The 21,168-nt window shown below is 37.7% G+C and overlaps 1 protein-coding gene across 2 annotated transcripts in view; it reads left to right on the top strand.

The window, feature by feature from the left end:
- Ankef1 (ankyrin repeat and EF-hand domain containing 1) overlaps window positions 1–15,080 on the top strand; it is a 66,198-nt gene extending 51,118 nt beyond the window's left edge. For both annotated transcript variants that reach the window (XM_074074349.1, XM_074074348.1), the window contains 5 exons: window positions 3,225–4,047; window positions 5,461–5,687; window positions 6,832–6,992; window positions 8,150–8,287; window positions 9,162–15,080. In XM_074074349.1, the coding sequence (XP_073930450.1) occupies window positions 3,225–4,047; window positions 5,461–5,687; window positions 6,832–6,992; window positions 8,150–8,287; window positions 9,162–9,320 (1,508 nt within the window). In that variant the 3' untranslated portion in view covers window positions 9,321–15,080. The remainder of the gene's footprint in view (window positions 1–3,224; window positions 4,048–5,460; window positions 5,688–6,831; window positions 6,993–8,149; window positions 8,288–9,161) is intronic.
- Window positions 15,081–21,168: the final 6,088 nt, after the last annotated feature.

Here is a 21,168-nt window from a genome sequence, read left to right as displayed (position 1 = left end):
TGAAATAAAATGAAAGTTATGGGAAATTTGAAATGTAAGTAATATTTATTGTTGTAGATTTTCCTGTAGCTCTTAAGTAATTATTAACTTAGAAATATGTTAATAATTATATTATGAATAGTATGCTTAATGAGTTCCTTTAAATGAAAATATTAACTAGTTAAGTTTAAAAATAGATTTATTTGACTTTGGTTATCTTCTAATTTGATGTACATCAAAAGTCTATCTCTTTATTAGAGATGGAGTTGCATTTTACTAACTTTTATGTTTTGTTCCAGTTCATGAGAAATAGGCAAAATGTTAAAGCCCAAGAACCCTATAATAGAGCACAGCGTTTGCTTTTCTGTCCTCCACACAGGCAGACAAATTTAGAAGTCACTAGGACCTAAATATGCTCTACTGTAACCATTAATATAAATAAGACTAACAGATTCATGTAACTAAGAGTATAATAATTGATCCGTTTTTACTTTTATAAACCCATATCCCCCTCACTAAGAAACTCTTTAACAAAAGTATATCAAATGCAATATTTTGCCCTCTCAAACTATCTTATTGGTCTTGTTTTTAAATCTATCACTATGGGCAATTTATTTTGACATTTTACTTTTAACATTGTCTCTTTCTAAAAAAAAAATCTTCCCAGGTTGAGTCAAGCTTCAACTTTAACATGTTGACTTATTTCTTATTGGGAGAAATACTACCACACATACACTCCCATTATTTATGTATTCCAAGGATAACTCATAGAAAGCACATTGAGAAGCAAAGGGCCCCACAAAAAGGCCTTGCCTAGTGAGGCAGAAAAAAATCCATCTTTCTAGAAGAATCGTAAGACTGTATGTATTGTAAGCAAATCTCTGAAAACATTCCAAGTTTTGTAGCATGTTTGGAAGTATAAACATGTCACCAGATCCTACATGGGTGACCCAATTCCACAGCAGAAGTATTATAAGCTACATTTTCATCTTTAGAATCTCAGATCTAAGGAGATCAGAGCATCCAGAAGTCACTAGCAATGAAATACTCACCTTTGAATAAATTCCTTGGGTTTAATCTCCTCATAAAAGAGGAGACAAATGTAGAGCATTTGTATTGGATGGATTCTTTTCCCACATTGAAGTATCTCCAATTCGTTCCTCTTTCAGTTCCTGGTTTTGCTGCTGGAGCAATTTATAACCTCCTTTAAGCAGTGGGAGTCACATCTAAATGCAGAGAAGGGGGTTGGGAGAGTCTCTTGGGATGTCTCATGAGAGTTATCCTTTTCCAGGGCTTTTGGTTCCCTGTGTTCTACAGCATCATCCAGCAGAAAGTTGAGCATCTTTATCATTGAAGAACATAAACCACAAAGGGAATGAGTGGAATTGTATTTACTACCATCATCCCTTAGTTTGGGGGGTCAGGGAACTGTCTCTAGGACCCTGGAAAATATGAAAATCTGAGTATGCTGAAGTTCCTTCAGGAACACATCCTTTCATATACTTTAAGTCATCTCTAGATTACTTATAGTACCTGATACAATGCTCATGATGTGGAAATAGTTGTTACTCTCTATCATCTAGAGAATAATGAATGACAAGGGAAAAATGTATAGTTCAGAACAGATGTCATTTTTTTTCAACTATTTTCTGTCCTTGATTGATTGGATCCATGAATGTAGAACCTTCAGGTAAGGAGGTTAACTGTTATCATACAGGAGGAGACAAAAACTCCCAAGCCAAAAAGAGAGAAAAGTAGATGTCTTCAGATCTTACAGATCAGCTGGGATGTTGGAGTCTTTTATCCATGAAAAGGTTTCTAACTGGGGGAATTGGCAGCAGAAAAGGGCAAGATAAAGGAAGTCTGAATCTTTTGACTCTTACTGCTGGGTGAACATAAAAGTAGTGGCTTGAGAGGATGTAGATTTAAAACCTCAGACATCTGGAATAAGCAAAATAGTTAAGTAAAACCAGTAAACTTGGAATTATTACACAGTTATGCTATGGCATTACTCTGCTGTGGAATTCTACTATTGAGACCATTGTCAGAGTCCCTTTCCCAATAAGTCACTGTTCTTAAAACTTATCCAGTATAGAGCTTTTAGAATCATTATTGTCACAATGCATTTCTTAAGTTTTTCTACCACTAGTACAAGTATCAGCCTTTGAACATAGATGTAATCTTTGACAATACCAAATACCAATAAAATATTAATATTGAAAAACATTGTTATTCTTCTACACAAGTAGAATAATATCATGAATTCTACTGTTACATCAAGGCAATCATGTTTTTGACAAGGAATAAAATATTGGAGGGACATATTTATTTTTGCATATACCTACGCCTTGATTGCTAAAGATACAGATTGAGTACCAATTATTTTTGATCATGTGATGTTGGCAAAACAACAATAAAGGTTTCTTCAAGATTGACAACACCAAAAAGCATCATCATGGTGTGACTTCTTTATATCCATAATGGATTTTTAATGTTTCAAGACACACTATAGTTAACACAGCCTCCTTTGGTAGAATGAAATATTCTCTGATGAATTCAGAAAATTTTAGATCTTTGAAGAATATTTACAAATAAGTTGGTCTAAGGAAGAGGCCAAAAGGAAAATTAATTTAAATGTCTAACTTACACACAAATATAAGGCTGAAATCCTAGGATTTAATTAACAAATTCATTTTTCCTCTGCTAAGGTTGTTCACATGACCTTGCTACAAAACAGCAGATTAGTATGAATTAACTTAATTTAGTGGAGAAAACAAACAAAATATATTTAAGATTGTGCACAGACTTCCAGTCTAAATCATTTAAAAAGAAGCAGGCATCCATTCTGAGCTGATGAGGTCCTATGAAGCTATTTGAATCCAGATTCTTTTTCCAAATTCCACTGTGCCCTCATTATTTTTCCTGTTGGCAAAAAATTTCCTCACCACATATTCCACTTGATATTTGTTTGAAATATCTATATTTTATCGAAAATATCTGTTTACCCACCTGTGGGGATAAATGTGAGCAGATATAAATTGATTTATCAAAGTAAATCCCACAGGAAAAACTTACAGTCTAACTTTCTATTTATGATAGCTAAATGTGCTCTTTGCTATATACAAATAATTTTAAGACAAACTTGAAAAATTACTTAAAATTTAAAAAGCAACCAGATAAGTGTCAATTTCAGGGCAATGAAGATGCCATGGCACCATTCCTAATGCCAATTCTTCTTGTCTTAGGATGTGACCTGAAATGGAAAAATTTAGAACATAAAACACCCAGAGCTGTGGCAAAAGAAGGCGGCTTCAAAGCAGCAAGCAAAGAAATCCGACGAGCAGAGCGAATTGCTAATAAACTGGCCAAGCCAGGAGCCAAAAATCCTAACCCACCCTGGGCCCTCAGACTACATGACTGGTCCATAGAAAATGAGGCTTTCCTTCGGGAAGCCTTTTCATTTGTGGACAGGGGTGATGGCTCGGTCACCAAGGATGACTTCGTGATGACTCTGGAGGAGAGGCAAAGTTTTGCAAACTCAGACCAGCTGGCTTACATAGCTCAACTTCATGAGAGACTCCGGGGAAGCGGGGTCAACATTAATGATTTCTTTAAAGGAACCAAATACTTAAGCAAGTCTTTTGTCTTGGGATCCTATGGGCCTAAGAAAAAGAAAAGAGGGATGGGCAAAAAGGGAAAGAAAGTCAAGTTTGTTTTACCCATGCCAATCTGTGTTATTCCAGAGCATGTGTTTCCACGCAGGCCGGATGGTGGGCCACCCTATTACATGATTGAAACCTATCAGAATGTGACGGATTGCAGCAGGTTTAGTCGGGACCACCCTCCAGAACATCCCCTTCAGGATGACTCTGCTTGGTACATTGATGATCCAGGGAAGGCATTTTCAAATATTAATTTTATCACTAAGGCTGGAGACCTGGCATCTCTGAAAAAGGCTTTTGAGTCAGGAATACCTGTGGATATAAAGGATAATTATTATAAGACACCACTGATGACAGCATGTACAAGTGGAAACATAGACGTGGTCAAGTTTCTTCTTGAAAAAGGGTACGTGTTTTGGTTGAGTGAAGTTTAAATTTTTACTAGTCTTCACATTTTAGGGAAGTGAACGAAGGCCATAAGAAACGTTCAGCTCCAGAATTTTAGTGGTATAGGACAGTGCTTCATCACGAAGTCTGCAATAAATTATCTTATATGAGAATCCAGGCTAATGGGAACACAGGCATGTGTGCTCAAAGAGACAGTGATGCAAAATGAAGGCCAAGTTTTCACTCTGGGGCAGAGGAAAGTCTTCTGATTGGGTATTGATGGCTTCCTGTCAGGGACAGGAGGACTCAGTTTGGCCTAGAGTCTTGTCTGGATGGTATAGAATCACTTTTAAATCTGCCTTTTGTTTTGGGGGAATCCTAACAAATCCAAACAAGTGTGATTCTGGCCTTAATGACTAAGGACATGCTTCAGTCCCTCTGTGGCCCACTGTTCTCCTCTAGAAAGGGCAGTCTTTGCCTTGGTTCACTTGTAAATGTCTTTAAAATATCAAAACATGACATTTTAATTTAGCTTTTAAAACTAAAATATTTGGTCAGGTTTAATTCCTTCTTCTGTTATGGTTGTTTAACCTGGGATAAGTATCTTAATAGTTCTTGTGTGTGTAATGGGCTCTAGTGGGACTCAGCACTGAATTTACTAGAGATTCAATGAGCTAAAATATATAAAGTACTTACTGGCCCAGGCATTGCATACTTGACAAGAGATATGTTTAATGTCAAAAACTCAGATTCATATATTATCAAAGAAATATGAAGTGATGAAAGAGAATTTGAATTTTTAGATAGTGAAATTCTAATACAGACTAAAATTTTAAATATCATAATGCTTAGATTTGTAATAATGAAGTTTTTTTAAGAAAAGAATATGCAGAGAAAGACACAAAGTAGAATAACTTTTTTTTTCTCAGCTTCTATCTTCATTGGATTCAGTTTTATAATTTTCTTTGATTTTTACCTTTGCAAAAATTGTGATCTCACATGAATGTGGCCAACATGGGCTGGAATGGCCCCACTCTCACCTGAAGGTTGCACTGGATTGACTGGCCAGCATGGTCCTGCCCCAGGCACTTCCACATGCAGTGTTCTGTGCTGGTCCACCCCCCAGGTCCTCCACCCTCCTGATCAGGAGAAATAAATGGGTTAGCAACAAAAAAAAAAAAAAAGAAAGAAAGAAAATGTGATTGCTAGGATCAAAGCACCTTTTAAAGCTAAACAAAATGGATATATCCACAGAGAAAGTTAAATCTCAAAGAGATTATAAGAAAAAGCATGGTCAGAGATTATTTTAGCGCTCTTCTGGGTTACAGTTTGACAGCTTCATTAAAGTATATGAAATTGTACCTTGCCTTTTTAGCTTCCTGTGCTTGAAACAACTGAAATTTTTAGTTTGTGTGTCTTTCTTATTTTACAGGGCAAATGCTAATGCAACAGATAATCTTCTGTGGACTCCGCTTCATTTTGCTTGCCATGCAGGCCAGCAAGACATTGTGGAGCTTCTTGTTAAATCTGGAGCTGTAATAGATGCACTTTCAATCAACAACTCAACTCCTTTAAGTAGAGCCATTGAAAGTTGCAGGCTAGATACTGTAAAATACCTACTTGATAATGGTGCTAAATTCCAGCTGGAAAATAGAAAAGGTGTGTGTTCATATCATTGATAGTTGGGGTTCGAAAGGATGAATTCATGTTAAATTCCGAACTCCTTTAACTCTGTTCTTATAGGACCACGTTTTCCCCTGAGTTACTGGTGAAACACAAGCCTTAGTTAAATGTTATGGAAGTTTGTCTTATATCCAGTGCTTCTCAAATCATTGGTGTTAAAGGACCAGTTCTTTATTTGCAATCTCACATAGGCTGGTGGTTTTATAGAATATAATGAAAGTGTTTTATTGAGAAGATGAAATGGAAAGAAACATAAAATACAAACTCAGACTTCTTTTTATTAGATTCAAATGACAGAAAATTCTATTAAATTGTTATAAAAATGTCTAAATGCCTAGTAACTATAGTTATTCCAAGGTGGATCAGTACTTACAGTTATTTGGTTTGGTCTCCCACCAATTTGTAGATGACACCTCAAGTTATCACTGTTATAACTTTTGTAATTCTTACTAATTGTCTGTCTAGAGACTCTTTAGACTTTAGGATCTTCTTAAAGATGGACAAAGCAATTCCTGAATTGAGACTTCCCTTGCCTCTAGGAAGTAAATATTCTGCACTGTCATAAGTACCATACCAGAATAAAAATCGTTAGAATAAATATTTGAACGATTTATTTGGAGGTGTCATTTTCTTAATTGGAAGCTATTGCTTCCTTTGGTTCTGAGGCAACATTCATACCTCTGGCTGCCTCCAGGTGCCCCTGAGTCACTAGTAGCATTATACCAGACCTGCCTGATGATATTACAGGTAACATAATACCCAATCACCCGCTTAGATTACTTGTGGGCACAGGCTTCCAGAGGCCTTTTGGAATTTACTTCCTTACCTCACAGAAAGGGGAACATAAGGTGCACAAGGTGGGTAGAGAACCATCAGCTGGATATTCAAAATGTAATCTAGTATATTCCATTTTTTAAGAAATGTGACTAAAACAATTTTTGAAAGAATTTTTATGGCAATAAATGGCACTTTAAATTATAGAGTTAGGCCCACCATTGAAAAATCTGATCTAGCTCTATGAACTTACACATTATCATTGGCTTTAATAATCACCTTGCTTATAGATAATCATTAAGTTTATTTATTATAACTCTGAGCTTGTGTTTATATTTTTACATAGGGCATAGTGCCATGGATGTTGCAAAGGCATATGCTGACTATAGAATAATTGATATGATTAAAGAAAAGCTAGATAACATGCCAAAACCAGCAGACAGCCAAAAAATGAAAAGCAAGCCTACTAAAACGAAGACTGAAGGCCCTGAAATTAAGAAAGAAGAGGTAACAAAAAATAATGAGGTTGACTACCCATTAGTAACTGTGACTCCTTAAAAATGGGGGGGGGGGCAGGAGCATTATTTCATCTCATTATATAATGTTGGCAAAATAACATACAATGTATACTTTATTCTGCACTTTTAAAGAAATACCTAGCAAGAAAGTTCCTATTACTGAAGATGCTAAAAAGTGCTCATTGAAAATAGAATTCACACAGAACCCAGGTTGGTTCAGCTAAATAACATTAGAATGTTGAAAAAAAAGAACTGGTATTGGACATGTATATATTTGCTCTTAAATTACATAGATTTAATGAGATGGCCAAAACAGGAAGGAGAGGACAATCCAATGAGGACATAAAGCATGATTTCCCTTTATTTTGGTCCCATATTCTTTCATTGCCCATCTTGTTTCCTTCAACACCAAGGGAATTTTAATGAATTACACTGAACTCTTGTAACTTTGATATTCTACAAAATGACTCTAGAAGGTTTTAAATGTACCAAGTTGACTGTTCTTGATAATCTAGAGTGGTTTAGATACCTCTGAACCACCAGCAGAAAGTTGAGGTTGTTGCCCGTGGGAATTTGAGACATCAAGATATTGGCATTAGCAGGTAGCCCCTAAGAGCATTTCTAGGCTGGAAGTTTCTTTCAGGGAAGCAGAAGGTTTACTGGAAATCCTTGCAAGACAGAGAACAAGGGGTAAAAGTCAAAAAGGAAAAGCTCAAATGTCATCCAATTGGTAAGAGTTGGGGAAATGTAGGTGGTAGGAAGTAGTTTGATAAAGGGATTGTAAGCAAATAGAGAGTTATAAGCATGGGAGGGGTGATAGTCAGAACAGCAAGAGGTAAAGAAGGAAAAAATCATCTGAAGCTTATACTAGAGGCACCATAGGAGTCCATCCTCTGGCTAATGAATTGCCACGGGTCAACAACGGATATTTGAAGGCTTACATGATCTGTCACTGCTACCACTAACTAGAGTTAAACAAGGCAAACTACCTTTCCACACCCAAAGTTATAATAATACTATGTTTTATTTCAAAGTAAAGCTTTCATAATGACATTTTTTTTTTCTGGTTTCAGAGTAAGATGCAGAACAAATAATATTAGAAAGTGAATGCTGGCTTTAGCAACTTTTTTTTTATCTTGTTTCCAGGAACTACTTTCATCAATTTATGCTGTACCACCTATATCAGAAGAAAAGGAAGTACACAAGGATAATGTGGTTTATCTCAATTCATTGATTACCAGTGGTTACACCAAGAAAGTGGATATCACATTTGTACCACGAAGGGTAAGTATTTTGGGAAGATCTGCATAGCATGGAAGAGCTCATAATGTCATTTTTCAAATGTCTTCTAGGCAGATCATCCAAATGCATGTCCAAAGGTAATCTTTCATAGTTACTACTTGTGCGAGTACTTTTGCCAGTTCTGCCACTCTGATTCCCTTTATACCAATATTTAACTTTTCCTTAAAAGACTGAAGTCTTCTTTGATCAATTACTTCCCTTATAGCCATTTAGTTATCAATTTCTATAGATACTTTATTTTGATAGTTCTCAGAGCCAACCCTTCTTCCTCCTGCTTATTACTACCACCTCACTTTGCAATTTCATACTAATCAAGATTGTATATATAAATTCAATAGTCATCTAAAAATCTACAGCTAAAGAAGTGGAGACACTTTGGAAAGAAAAGAGTTTCTTTACAATGTTCATCAACCCATTCTGAATAAGCTCCTCCTGCCTTATGTTATGAAAATAATTTTGACTTCCACATTAAGACAAAGGTAACAGTTACAGACAATCTTCCAAATCCTTTGCTTCCCTGTTTTAATACCCTAAAAATGAATAGCAGCTGACCTGAGGGTCACTGGCTGGAAAAGCAACTAAAGAACATTTCTGAGCTCAGGTCCCAGATAGCCGCGTCAGAAGTAGTGATGCTCACATAACCACTGATGTAGACAAAGGAAAAAACAGTAAAATACATTTAGAAGTAAGTTGGATTATTGCAAGTTTAAGTTTCTTAGGCCAGAGGTATAAGTCAGTGGTAGAATGCTTGCCTAGCATTACTTAATTAAAATTATATATTGAAAATTGTCCTGATACCAGAATATTCACTGGTAATCATACTCAACATTGCTCCCTGTTTGGCTGTTTATTTAAGAGTTGGAGTCCTGAAGCCACAACAGCAGAGCTCATCAGGAAGAGAGAATTGCGACGGGAGAGGTTTACTTATGAGGTGGACTTTGAGGATTTCATGATGCCATTTCAGAAGAACATCATGGAGAAGGCTCAAGCATTGGAGGCTTCCTTCAAGAGCTAAATCACAGCAGTTGCTTTTTAGGGTAAATGCCTTGAGGCCCAGGTTCCAAACTTTGCATAAAGAAGATATCTCCATCCAAGAAATTTGTTACCAAATATCTGTTTTTGCCTTAACAATTATAAATATTCTGATCTGTAGAGTAAAGATATATTTCATTTTGCAATGAATGACACATGAGTAGGGATAAAAACTCCATCCCTTATTAAGAATGTGGTAGAATACCTGGCATTTGGGTATAAGCATTGTCAAAAAATTTACTAGATATAAAACAAATAATATTAGAAAGTCAATGTCAGTTTTAGCAATTCATAGTATAGAAGGTTTGTTTGGTTTTGCTGGTTCAATCCCTAGCACCACCAAAAATTAATTAAAAATATTAAAAAAGAACAAAAACATCAGTTGTCATGATGCATGCCTATAATAGCACTGGGAGGCTGAGGCAAGAGGATCAGAAGTTTGAGACCAACATGAACTACATAGTGAGTTCAAGGCCAGCTTGAGATACATAGCAAGAGATCTTGTCTCAAAAAACCAAGCTCAGTGCTAGAGTGTTTCCCTACCATGCACAAAGCCTTGGGTTCAATCCCAGACAATAAAACAATTTGAGTGGAAACTGATGAAAAACCAATTTAATATTAGGAAAAAGAATTGGTATGTAGTGTTTTAAGGAAGTCATTTGTCTCTCATGGGCCATTATAAATGTGTCTAAGATACCTTGGATCAAGTAAACTGGAGAGATTGAGTGCATGCTAGCCATTTTATCTCTACCCTAGGATTATAGGTACAACTTCCAGGTGCCAGAGGACTCAAACTTGCACAGCAGGAAGCATCCCTTGGAAGCAATTCTCAGTCAGTAGCTGAAGAGACCCAGCTCCCTGTGAAGTGTACATTCTTACTGGTCCCTAGAGCTCTCCTGTGAAGTGAAGGTTAAAGTGTGCCCACCATAGCAAAATGTGTTTGATAACACACCCTTCATTGCATCTTTCCTTACCCTGTCTCACTTCTCCTTTCTCTTTACGGTCTTTATTGAGATTAGCTCCCAAATACACCTAAATCCTCGTCTCCAGGTTGCTTTTGGAAGGGCTGAAATTGCTGTAGGACAAAAACCTATGGTAATACCATCCGCTATGATTCCCAGTCCTCTAGAAATAATTCCCTCTAGCTAGTAAATTCCTTTATCTTCTGTTTACTACAAAGTAAATATTTTCTTGTCTGGAGAATTTATTTTCCCTCACAGTCTTTGAAATTGAGAGGCAGTTCAAATGGTATTCACATAAAGCTGATAATTTTGATGAAATTTTCAGATGTCAAAAAAACCAACCAAACAAACATGAGAATGACTAGAGATAATCTATGTGACTTTTCCTTAAAGCAAGTGTGGCATTGGGCAAGGGAGAAAGGAGAATTTAAGAAAGCCAACTTCATCATTTTTAAAGTGGGAATAAAAATTATATACCCCTAATACACCTGTAAGAATCTAATGAATCAGCATCTCTAGGGCAACTAGTTCTGTGTCTCTGCATATTCAAGAAGTGGTTTGTTTGAAACTATCTTTCAGTCTCAAGCAAAAGGCAAAAGGGTAAGGACTCAGACCTGGAAAATCAGAACAATAAAGGTTTGCTGAAACAGATTCACTTCTAGAGTGTTAGTTTAAGTGATTTAAGGATATAGACATTTTATCTATATATTTATCTGATTTGTTAATCCAAGAAAGATGAACAAAACCTATTTGCTATGAGAAATAGTTTTTAATTGTAATAGTGGTAATTCTGGTGGATAGTGGTCCAAAAGTTTATTTATGTGTTTGGTCTCTAGAACCTAACTTCCTCTAGAGTCTAAATAGGTAATTAAAATAGTTCCCTGAAAATAGAGACTGAGACAGGGTCTCTAGTGCAAGTAACTTATGGAGAGAAGGTTCCCAGGAGAAATTTGTGTGTGAGTGTGGAAAACAGGATCAAGCAGGGGAAAAAATTAAGGGAAAGTGTGATCTCAAGAAAGTGTTAGCTTTGGTCTTGTTGCATGGGGTGCTTTGGAGGCTAAATTGTACCAAGAGCTTGTCCTGTCCAGAGGGAAGGAGGCTGGGCTATTGCCTCCTGCATTGGTCACTAGCGAGCTCCTGATACTGAAAGAAACCTCACAAGTTTCACCTGGCTAAGAGGCAAGATGGCTCTAAGAAAGGGAAGGGTAGCCTGTGAACCACTGACCACAGAGCTGAGCAGGGGAGGGCTAGCTGGCAAAGGGAATCTGAGTAAGGCACCAAGAGCACCTGATGCAAATGACACACTTTTGGGTGCAAAGTTTGAGTGAAAATTTTAGGTGATACTTTATCATTTTGCATAGCATGCTTTCTCTTTAAAAACAAAATGACTTTTTCAAACTTCCAGACTAAAGATGAAGAACAAGAAAGAAGAGCAATGAGAACTGATTCGGCAGCCATTTAGATGGAGAAAGCAATTCACAAATCTCACTGGCCCTTTCTGTTCCTTCAAACTTGACTTGAGCATTCATTACTAATCATTGAAAATTTTAAGCATGAGAGACAGAAAAAGGCATTCTGCCCCATGCTCAGGATTAGATCATGTCTAATTGGTACAAATGAATCAACCCAACAAAGTTAGTTTAGCAACTTTTACTGAATTTTCAATTTAGAAATTCACTATGTAGCCTTGAAGGCGCCCAAGGTAACTACTCAGCCTGTCGTGTGTGCTTAAGGAGAGTGGAATAAAAAGAGGGAAAGAAAAAAATTCAGATGCCTTTTATGCAAAGACATAAATCTGAAATAAACAGCCATCTGAACTGTGTTATTATTTTTTAACTATTTGAACAGAATATATATTTTTATGGATTTATTTCTTTTAACAACAGATTCTGGGAAAACTTACAAATGAAGGGAGATGGGAGATAAGGGGTCCTTGTGCGGATCAAATAGCTCCTGCTAACATTCTTGGACCCTTAGGGCAGTTATTACTGCATCATGACTTTTATCTGGGTAACAAGGAAGGGCTGACTGTCCTGTTCACATTCTGTAACTCACTGGAGATTTCTTTCATCCTAGATAAATAGTTGAGTTTTGGGTGATGTGTGATGTGTGTGTATGTGAGTGTTTATTCAGAATTAGTAATGATATTTCCTTTTGATCTTTAGTAAGTAAGGCTTTGAAGAGAAAGAAATACACAAAAGCTGTTTTGTTTTCCATAGGGTTGGTGATCTTTTATAAGATGATTTGAAATATCCATGTTTCTCTAAACCTGGAAGAACAGTATGGTCTTTGTTATTGAGGCTCCACTAAGGGAGTGGGAAGTAAGAGAAACAACTATTCTCTCTTAAAAATTAAATAATGAAATCAACATAGAAAGAATAAAATGAGCAGGAGACAAAGTACTATTGATATGTTTGAATGGATCCCAAGCTAAAGCAACACTTTATTTTTTTTTTTTGGTTTTATTTAATTTTTGGTGGTATAGGGATTTTGATCTCAGGACCTCAAGATTGCTGGGCAGGTGCTCTTATCACTTGAGCCATACTCCCAGCACATTTTGCCTTGGTTATGTTTTTGGCAGGGTCTTACACTTTTTGTCCAGGGCCAGTCTCAGATTGCTCTCCTCCTACTTTCCTCCTGCATGACTGAGATTACAGATATGTAGCACCCTGTTCCACTTGTTTGTTGAGATATGGAGGGTCTTGCAAGCTTTTTGCTTAGGCTGAGCTTGAACTGATCCTGCAGATCTCTGCCACCTAAGTTTCTGGGATTATAGGCATGAATCACCATGCCCAGCTAAAGTCACACTTTGCATAACTAAAGAAAGAAAGCTTCAGCCAGAAGGGGGACTAATCAAGCAACAGAGCCATTATAAAAGGCTGATGGTATATGTTTAGATTCTGTCCCAGGTAGGGACCTTTCTTCTATGTGATTTCTGGTATAGATCTAGACCTAGAATGCTGAATCAATCATCAGCCTGTATTATTTCTGCACACAGGTTGGTTTTACTCAGAGTTTTCAGCACTGGTAGTGAAAGTCTCAGTCTTCTCCTTGCTCTTTTCACCACAGGGCAGTGATAGATCCAGGTTATACTTGCCAGATTTCTCGTCATCTGGCTTCCAGCTGGGTCCAGAACGCAGAGGCACTGTGAGAAACAGAAAAGTAGAGGAAGGAGAGGAGAAGCCAGGCTAGTTCTCCTGTTTCCTTTTTCCCTTCATCAGCATCCTGGGCAATAGCTGTGTCTGTCTTCCTGTCCCACTCTCTGCTCCCACCTGACAGTCCTGCCAGGGTTTCAGCTTCTAGCTGGGGCCCAGGTCTCTGAGTTCTGTTAGCACCACCCATTCTCTCATCTATCCTTCCTGTGGATGATACCAGCATCCTTTGTTCTTAGTATCTGGGTTTCTTCACAATGCTCTGGTTGCCTCTTAGCCCCTTCTATCACCTGTGTAACCAACTCCCCTTCTGGAAGAACTCATAGTAATTTCTCTTTCTCTGGTGATCCCAATTTACCATGTATCAAATACTGGAGCATCAGGAGAAAATGGAATACAAAACAAGGCTTGGCTCTTGCCCCTGTAATTGAAGATTATCATGAGCCCTAAGAGATTCCACAGTGTGTATTTGTATAAGGTTTAAAATAGGAAAAGGATTTGATACAGCAGGACAGAGAGCACAGATAACCATAGAGGGGTCTGAGATTTCCAGACATAGCCCCCTACAGTCTATCCTTAGTCACTTGGGACAGGGTACATTATCAAGGTAACTCTGAGTCCAGGTAAAAATTCACTGAGGGGTCTTTTATGCCTACTAGCCATATAGCTAAACCCAGGCTGTATAACCTGTATATTAGCCCATTTTTTTATTACTATAAGGAAATACCTGAGGCAGGCTAACTCTATAAAGAGAGGTTGGCATGCTGAAAGTCCAAATAGCAAGATGCAGGCTCTGGTGAAAGACATCCTGGCCTGTGTCGCCTCATGGCAGATGACAGTAATGTGAGCATGTGTGAGAGGAACCAGGCTCAGACTTTTATAACAATGTTCTCACGAGAACTAACCAGAGTGACCATGAGAAATACCTTAATTCCTTCAAAGGCATGCCCAATAACATAAGCACCTCCTGCTTGGCTCAACTTCTTAAAGGGTCTACCTCCTCTCAACACCACTACCCAGGGAACCAAGCTTCCAAAACATGAACCTTTGGAAGACATACTCAAACCGTAGCAACCTGTTAAACCAGGTGCAAGCTATTAATCTACACATTCCTAAACAATGTAAATGTGCTAATGCTGGGGTCTTGCAGTGCAGTTTTGAGTTTTCAACAACACAAAGTGCTAGCTGATAGATTTCATTCTTACATAGAGTAGACATCAGACATCCCAGGGGACAAGCCTAGTGCTGCCCAGTATAGCCGGAAGGTAAACTTTCCTTATGCAACATATAAACTTTCAATGTTTGCTACAGAATGGGGGAATTCACACTGAAGAAATATCGCATTAGCTGAGATTTAAAGGGTAAGTGGAGAGTTAAGTCGGCCCTGATGAAAAAGAATCATGTGGAAGAAAGAGCACTCTGCAGGGCAGATTCATTCCAAAAAGAGAAATAACAGAAAAAAAAAATTGTACCAAGGAAGAGACCAAAACCAGATTCCAAAGAGATTTATAAGGCAACCCTATGGATTTGGAGAGTCTGACTTTTCCATTTGATTCTGCTGATTTCTCCCTCTCCTTAAAAATTTCCTTCATATTAGCAGAACTACAGTTTCTTGGCACTGCGTTTTTTATTTTGTAGGTCATCCTTTTTATTTTTGTATTAGGACACTTAACAATAAACCAATTTAACAAAAAGAATTTTTTTTTTTTTTTTTTTTTGCGGTACTGGGGCTTAAACTCAGGGCTTTCACCTTGAGCCACTCCACGAGCCCTATTTTTGTAAAGCATATTTTGAGATAGGGGCTCACAGAACTATTTCCCCAGGCTGCTTCAAACTGCTATCCTCCTGATCTCTGCCTCCTGAGTAACGGGCCCCTGGCAAAAAGAGAATTCTTAAAACTTAGAATTTCAAGGGGTTTATTGAACAAGACTGGGTCCTAAGTGCCTTCACGAGAACAGTGCTTCTCTCCTGGGCTTACCACTCTCCAGCTCCCTGACTCTATTTGTTCTGCTTTCCATTGTGTGAGCTCCAATCTCAGCCAGAATATCCCCCACAGGGTGTTAAAGATGTCCACCAGAAGTTCCAGGAGTATTGGCAGAAATTCGTGTATCCTGAGTACAGCAGACATATCCTGAGTGTGTAATAGGAATGAATATGATCTGAACTCATTGATGAAATGGGATGTCAGCATTTGAAAACTAGGCAGGTCCATCTACTCTAAAAATGACTGAACAATAAATTGCTTCAGGAAATTAAATCCCACAGATCCTCAGATGGGGAATTTTGAAGTTACCATCAATAATTCCAATCTGCAATTCAAGTGGCCCATGTTAAAAAAAGAAGCCCAAATTTTGTGGACAACTGGATTAAGCATCTTTTAAAGAGGGCTATCTTGGAAGAAAAATCAACTTTAAAGGTGACCTTGATGTGCAGTAAACCAATCAAAACATAGCAAATTGTTGGTAAAATTATTAAATAATTTATTGACATTAAATAATTTTGCCTAAGAACACTGTTCAAAAAAAAAAGAAGAAGAAGAAGCAGCTCCAGTATTGCATCCTGTTGGAATCTCAAGAAAGAGGTATTGTTTCCCAATCGGTCCAGTACATACCCTTGTTAGATTCTCAAGATCAGACTTGAGACAAGGCTCTATTTCCATGCCAGTCACTGTTCCCTAAGAATATAGCATTCCAATTGGCCAGACCTAGAGGATGGAGCAGTTTTGTTTTTACAGTACTGAGGATTGAACTCAGGGTCTCATGCTTGCTAGGCAAGCATCCTATCACTTGAGCTACACCCTCAATCCTTTAATGCTTTTTAGTTTGATTTTTGGATAGGGTTTTGTGCTTTTACCCAGGTCAGTCTTAGACCATGATCCTTCTATTTCTGCTTTCTGAATATTGGGATTACAGGCATATCTACCACAGCTGTCTAGGGATAAGACAGTTCTCCCCAAACCATTCAAACTGCTCTTTGAATAGATGTGGTCTCCAAATACAAATAGAGATCTCCCCATCCCCAACAAAGAAGATATACAGATGCTGAAAGGCAGAAAGAATACTTGCCTACTACAAACTCCACCTGACCATTAAACGTCAGAGTTTCTCAAAACTCTGTTGCAAGCCTTCATCTTACTCTTCCTAGTAAGCTCATTTAAACCCTGTGTTTGGAATGTCTTGCCTGTTTATGTCTTAGGCTCAGCTATTGGCCAAGCTCCAGAAACATAGCTCATTACACTTGACATTCATCTTTACAAAGTCACCTCAAACTTAAGAGTTCCCAAATCAGGCTCTTGACCTAACCTAACAGTATTCCCTTGTAACCAAGTAACTGAGTCTCAGCCAATCACAGAAGTTGAATTTCCAGACAATTTAAAAGGTAAAAGTTGCCAAAACTTGAACATATAAGGTGAATGCTAACTGTAGTCCATCAGGTTGTTTCTGTATATCACTTCCTTTTCTGTGCTATTTAGAAAATACAAAAACAAAAACAGAAAAACCCTGCTTATTGGTGGGATTGAGCATCTGAGCCATCTTTGGTCTGTAATGTTATTCAGTTCTTCAAGCTTTGTTAATCTTAACTGGTCTATTTTTTTTCTTTTAATAGATTTAATCCCATATACATATTCTTAGATAACAGTATACTTTACTTTGCAGCATACCACAGTTACTCTTTACCTGTAATATTTACTTAACACAATAACTATCATAACTGAGCATACCAAGATATAGCACATATTTTCTGCCATGTTTATACATCGCATAGTCTGAGCAAATTATTTTAAAAGTAATCATGTGCATAACGATAAGTCACACATGAACTTTCTCCGTTCCTAGTTAGAGAGAAGTTTGCTCTTACATGAATTCATCCTTTGCTCTTGTAATATGGCTTTTGAGAATGGTCCTTGTTTTTTCTGCTGAACTCTTTTAGCTTTTTCTTTTGTTGATAATGATGTAGCTATTTGTAAAAATCCCAAGCCTTTTTCTAAAGAGCCACTCCTCATCATTGCCCCTGAGACAGCGTCTCCCTTATTCCACTGATCTCCTACTTGAATCTCAGCTACACTCAGGCTTCACAAAAATTACAATCATTCAAAGACATGAAGGGATTGCAAATAGGCAAGGGAAAAGTAGTTCTAAACATCCTTTGCAAATGACTTTGTAAGGGTTTTTCAGTCTGGAGAGAGTAATGGAGGCAGAACGGGGTGGGGGAGAATCTCTTATTTCTAAACCATATTATCAGCAGATATCTGGGTTTTACAGCATTAAAATTACCCTTGTGTGCTTATTCCTAAATGTGCTTTGCATTTTGTGATATGCAACACTTACATTTTCCTCTGTATCATGCACCCACAGAACTGCAATACAATAAACTGGCTGACAATTAAATTCTTTCCTGTGCTTCATAAAGCCCTTGGTTTTTCTTCATTTGAGATGTGTGAATAGGAATGTTTAAAAGACAACAAACAATAACATGATATTGTCCAACCCATTTGGTAAGAAATGACTGACAAAAAAAAGAAAGAAAATGCACTTATTGATTCCAGTGCAGAAATTGATTTGGTGGTTTTCTATAGCAACTTTCCTTTAGAGAAAAAAAAAAACATTTGGAATGGAGCAAAATGTACTTCAATCTCTTATACCTCGTTCTAAAACTAATAGATCAAAAAGGTTAATCCTTTTTCAGGCTTTTGAATTAAAAAAAATACCAGAATAGTTGGTAATTTCAGCTAAGCATTTCTTGTTTTTCTGGTCTTTCCATTTCTTACTTTTCAACCCTAGTATTGGAACTATTCTGCAAACTTAAAAGAAGAGAAACATAAATTGAAATTCCAGAAGTTCACCTGAAATCCTCACCTGAAAACTAAACGTCATTCATTCAGTCAGTCATGCCATGCAATAAGTATTAAGGACCTACCATTTTCTAGTCAGCATTCTAGACCTTTAATATAGAATACTGATCATGGTTCTTGCCACCATGATGGGGAGAGAGTAATTAAATAAGCACAAACTTATTGTTATAAATTGTGATAAATGTTATCATGGAAAAGTACTGTGGGGACTTTTATACTGAGAATTAAGGAAGGCCTTTCTAAGGAAATATCTAATATGATACTAAAGAATGAATAGAAACTGCCAGATTGTGGAGAGAGTGGGACAAACAATTCATACAAGATGGAGCAGCACCTACAATGACTCTGAGGTAGGAAAGAGCCTGGGTTGGTGAGGCACAGGAAGAATACCAGAGTGGCTTCAACAAAGATGGTGGCAAGGGGAAGAGAGCAGATGATAAGGTTGGTATGGAGAGGAACAGTGAAGACCTTGCAGACAAGAGTATCAATTTCTAAGTTCAATGTAATGGCATAAAAAAATTTAAACTGACCAATAATAAAATCAAATTTACATTATTAAAACATATTTCTGGTTGCTTTGAGGAAAAGTCTGGAATGAAGACAGAGAACTGAAGCTGTCAGTAAGGGTAGTGTTCCAGGTAAGAAATGATTGTGGCATAGTTTAGGGTGTTGGCTCTTGTGCCAGCCAATCTCCACATTAGTCCCAATTATCCTCTCCTGGGTAGCCAATACAATCGCACAAAATGATGGTGTGTAACTTCCATAGGTAAGCCATTACAGCCTCCTGTTTGCTCTGTCATGGATCACTTACTAGCTGCCATGTTGGGAGAACACTCAGCAGCCCTTTGGAAGTTCCATGTGGAGAAGAACTGAGGCCTCCCACCAACAACCAGCACAAACTCCCCAGCCCTGTGTGAGCCATATTGGAAGTACATCAAGCTTTCAGATGACCACAGCCCTGGCTGGCATCTTGACTCATGAGAGGCCCAAAGCCAGAATCATCCAGCTATGCCATGCCCATACTCTTGATCCATGGAAACTGTTTTCCACACTTGTTTTAAGACACTAAGGCTTAGGGCAAATTATGATGCTGCAAGAAATGGCTAATTTATTTGTGGAAGCACAGAGAAGATAGTACTTGAAGGATGCTTTAAGAGGATGGCTAGATGGTATATGATGAGAGTTGGGTTTGTGGGTAACATCTGAGGAAGGCAATACTGAGAACACCTCCCCAGTTTCTGGCTTGTGTAACAACAGACATTGCACCATGCAATAAGTGGAAAGAAGGCATCAAGAAGGAGCACACCTGAGTTCAAAAGTCAGTTGGAGACATGTTTAGTTAAAGATGCCTGAAGAAACCAAGTGGATATACAAACGAAGAAGGAAACTTTGGGCTAGTGATATAAATAAGAGCTTTTGGCTTAATGATGGTATTTAGCATCATAGGAATATATTATATCAATGAGACCAAGATGATGATTCTGGCTTAGGAGCTGAAGACTGACTATTTCCATAATGCAGAAATCAAAACAAGATACTGGCACATGAGAATAAGAGAAAAATGATTAGAGGAGTTGGGAAGAAAGAGATGGGAAGCCAATAGCAACGTGAAGCCAAATAGCCCTCAAGAAGAGGTCATAATATGCATCCAACCTGCAGCACAAGTATGCATTTTCCACTCAGATGAATTATTAAAAAAAAAAAGGTTGTTGTACTGAAGATATTCAAGGGGCATGCTTCATGTAGTATTCTATGTTAACAGGACCTCCTACAAATGTACAATGTGTTGTTTAAAAAAAAAACAAAAACACTTTTCTCAGCAGGGGCAAATGTCAGTGAGTTTCCATCGCCTCCTCAAAAGTATTTCACTTATGAATAGGTGTTCAGAGGGAACATATTATCAATAAAGTATTGAGGCATGTAGAATCTTTGCAGTTCCATTTAGAATTTCAGACAATGGGAGTTCCTCTCATCATTTCTCTTTTAACACTGGGCACCTTGTTACTTTAGCACTTGCCCATAAGTACTAAAGAATCTCCACTTTTCTTGATACTTCAGCACCAAGTAAACAAGTTAACCCCACTTCTACATAGTATCCAGCAGCTGTTCTGCACTTTGGCTGCCCGTGATGCTTTTTTTTAAATCCCCGTACACTGTCTTCATTCTCTGATACAATTGACCTGGTGTAGAAGGAACAGGCCATAAACATTTTTACAAAGCTCCCCAGAATGGTTCTGGTAGTAACAGCCTGGGTTGAGAACTAGCCCTATGCCTAGAATAAAGCTTCTGAAGACAAAATTATTAACAAGTAGTTCTGTTCAGTAGGTAAGGCATATGGGAGTGCCTTAACATTGTTCTATCACAGATAACAAGGAAGTCATAATATATTGAACAATTTAACCTACCAAATTTAATTTCTGTCTCCAAATAGCTCTTTCCAAGATTTACATATATTCCTCCATTTTCCAAGGTCCACAAGTACTTCCACATCACAAAATCCATTAGATTACTGATTCTCAACTTTGTACATGAGAATCCCATGAAAAGTATGCAAACTCCAGATACCAGGCTATACTCCATTAAGTCAGAATCTGTATGGGGACAGCCCAGATATCTTTGTTTTTAATGTTCTCCAGGCACCAGGTGATGGGCTAGCCCTGACGGGTGAATTGCAAGTGGAAGTGATGTTCATCATTCCCAAGCTAGAGCTTTTAATTGCAGGAGTGAGACACACTGCACTTTCCTCTCTGCTATGAGCTACTCTGTCAGCCTAGCAGATGCAGAGCAGGTTTCAGAGCTGTCCCCAGGGAAATGGACATGGCAGGTTATGAGCAGCTGAGATTTCAGATTGCTGACTACCTTCTC

This window comes from Castor canadensis, chromosome 5 (assembly GCF_047511655.1).
Source record: "Castor canadensis chromosome 5, mCasCan1.hap1v2, whole genome shotgun sequence".
Taxonomy (NCBI): domain Eukaryota; kingdom Metazoa; phylum Chordata; class Mammalia; order Rodentia; family Castoridae; genus Castor; species Castor canadensis.
Note: the sequence above shows the minus strand (reverse complement) of the source record. Positions and strands in the feature narration are given on the sequence as shown.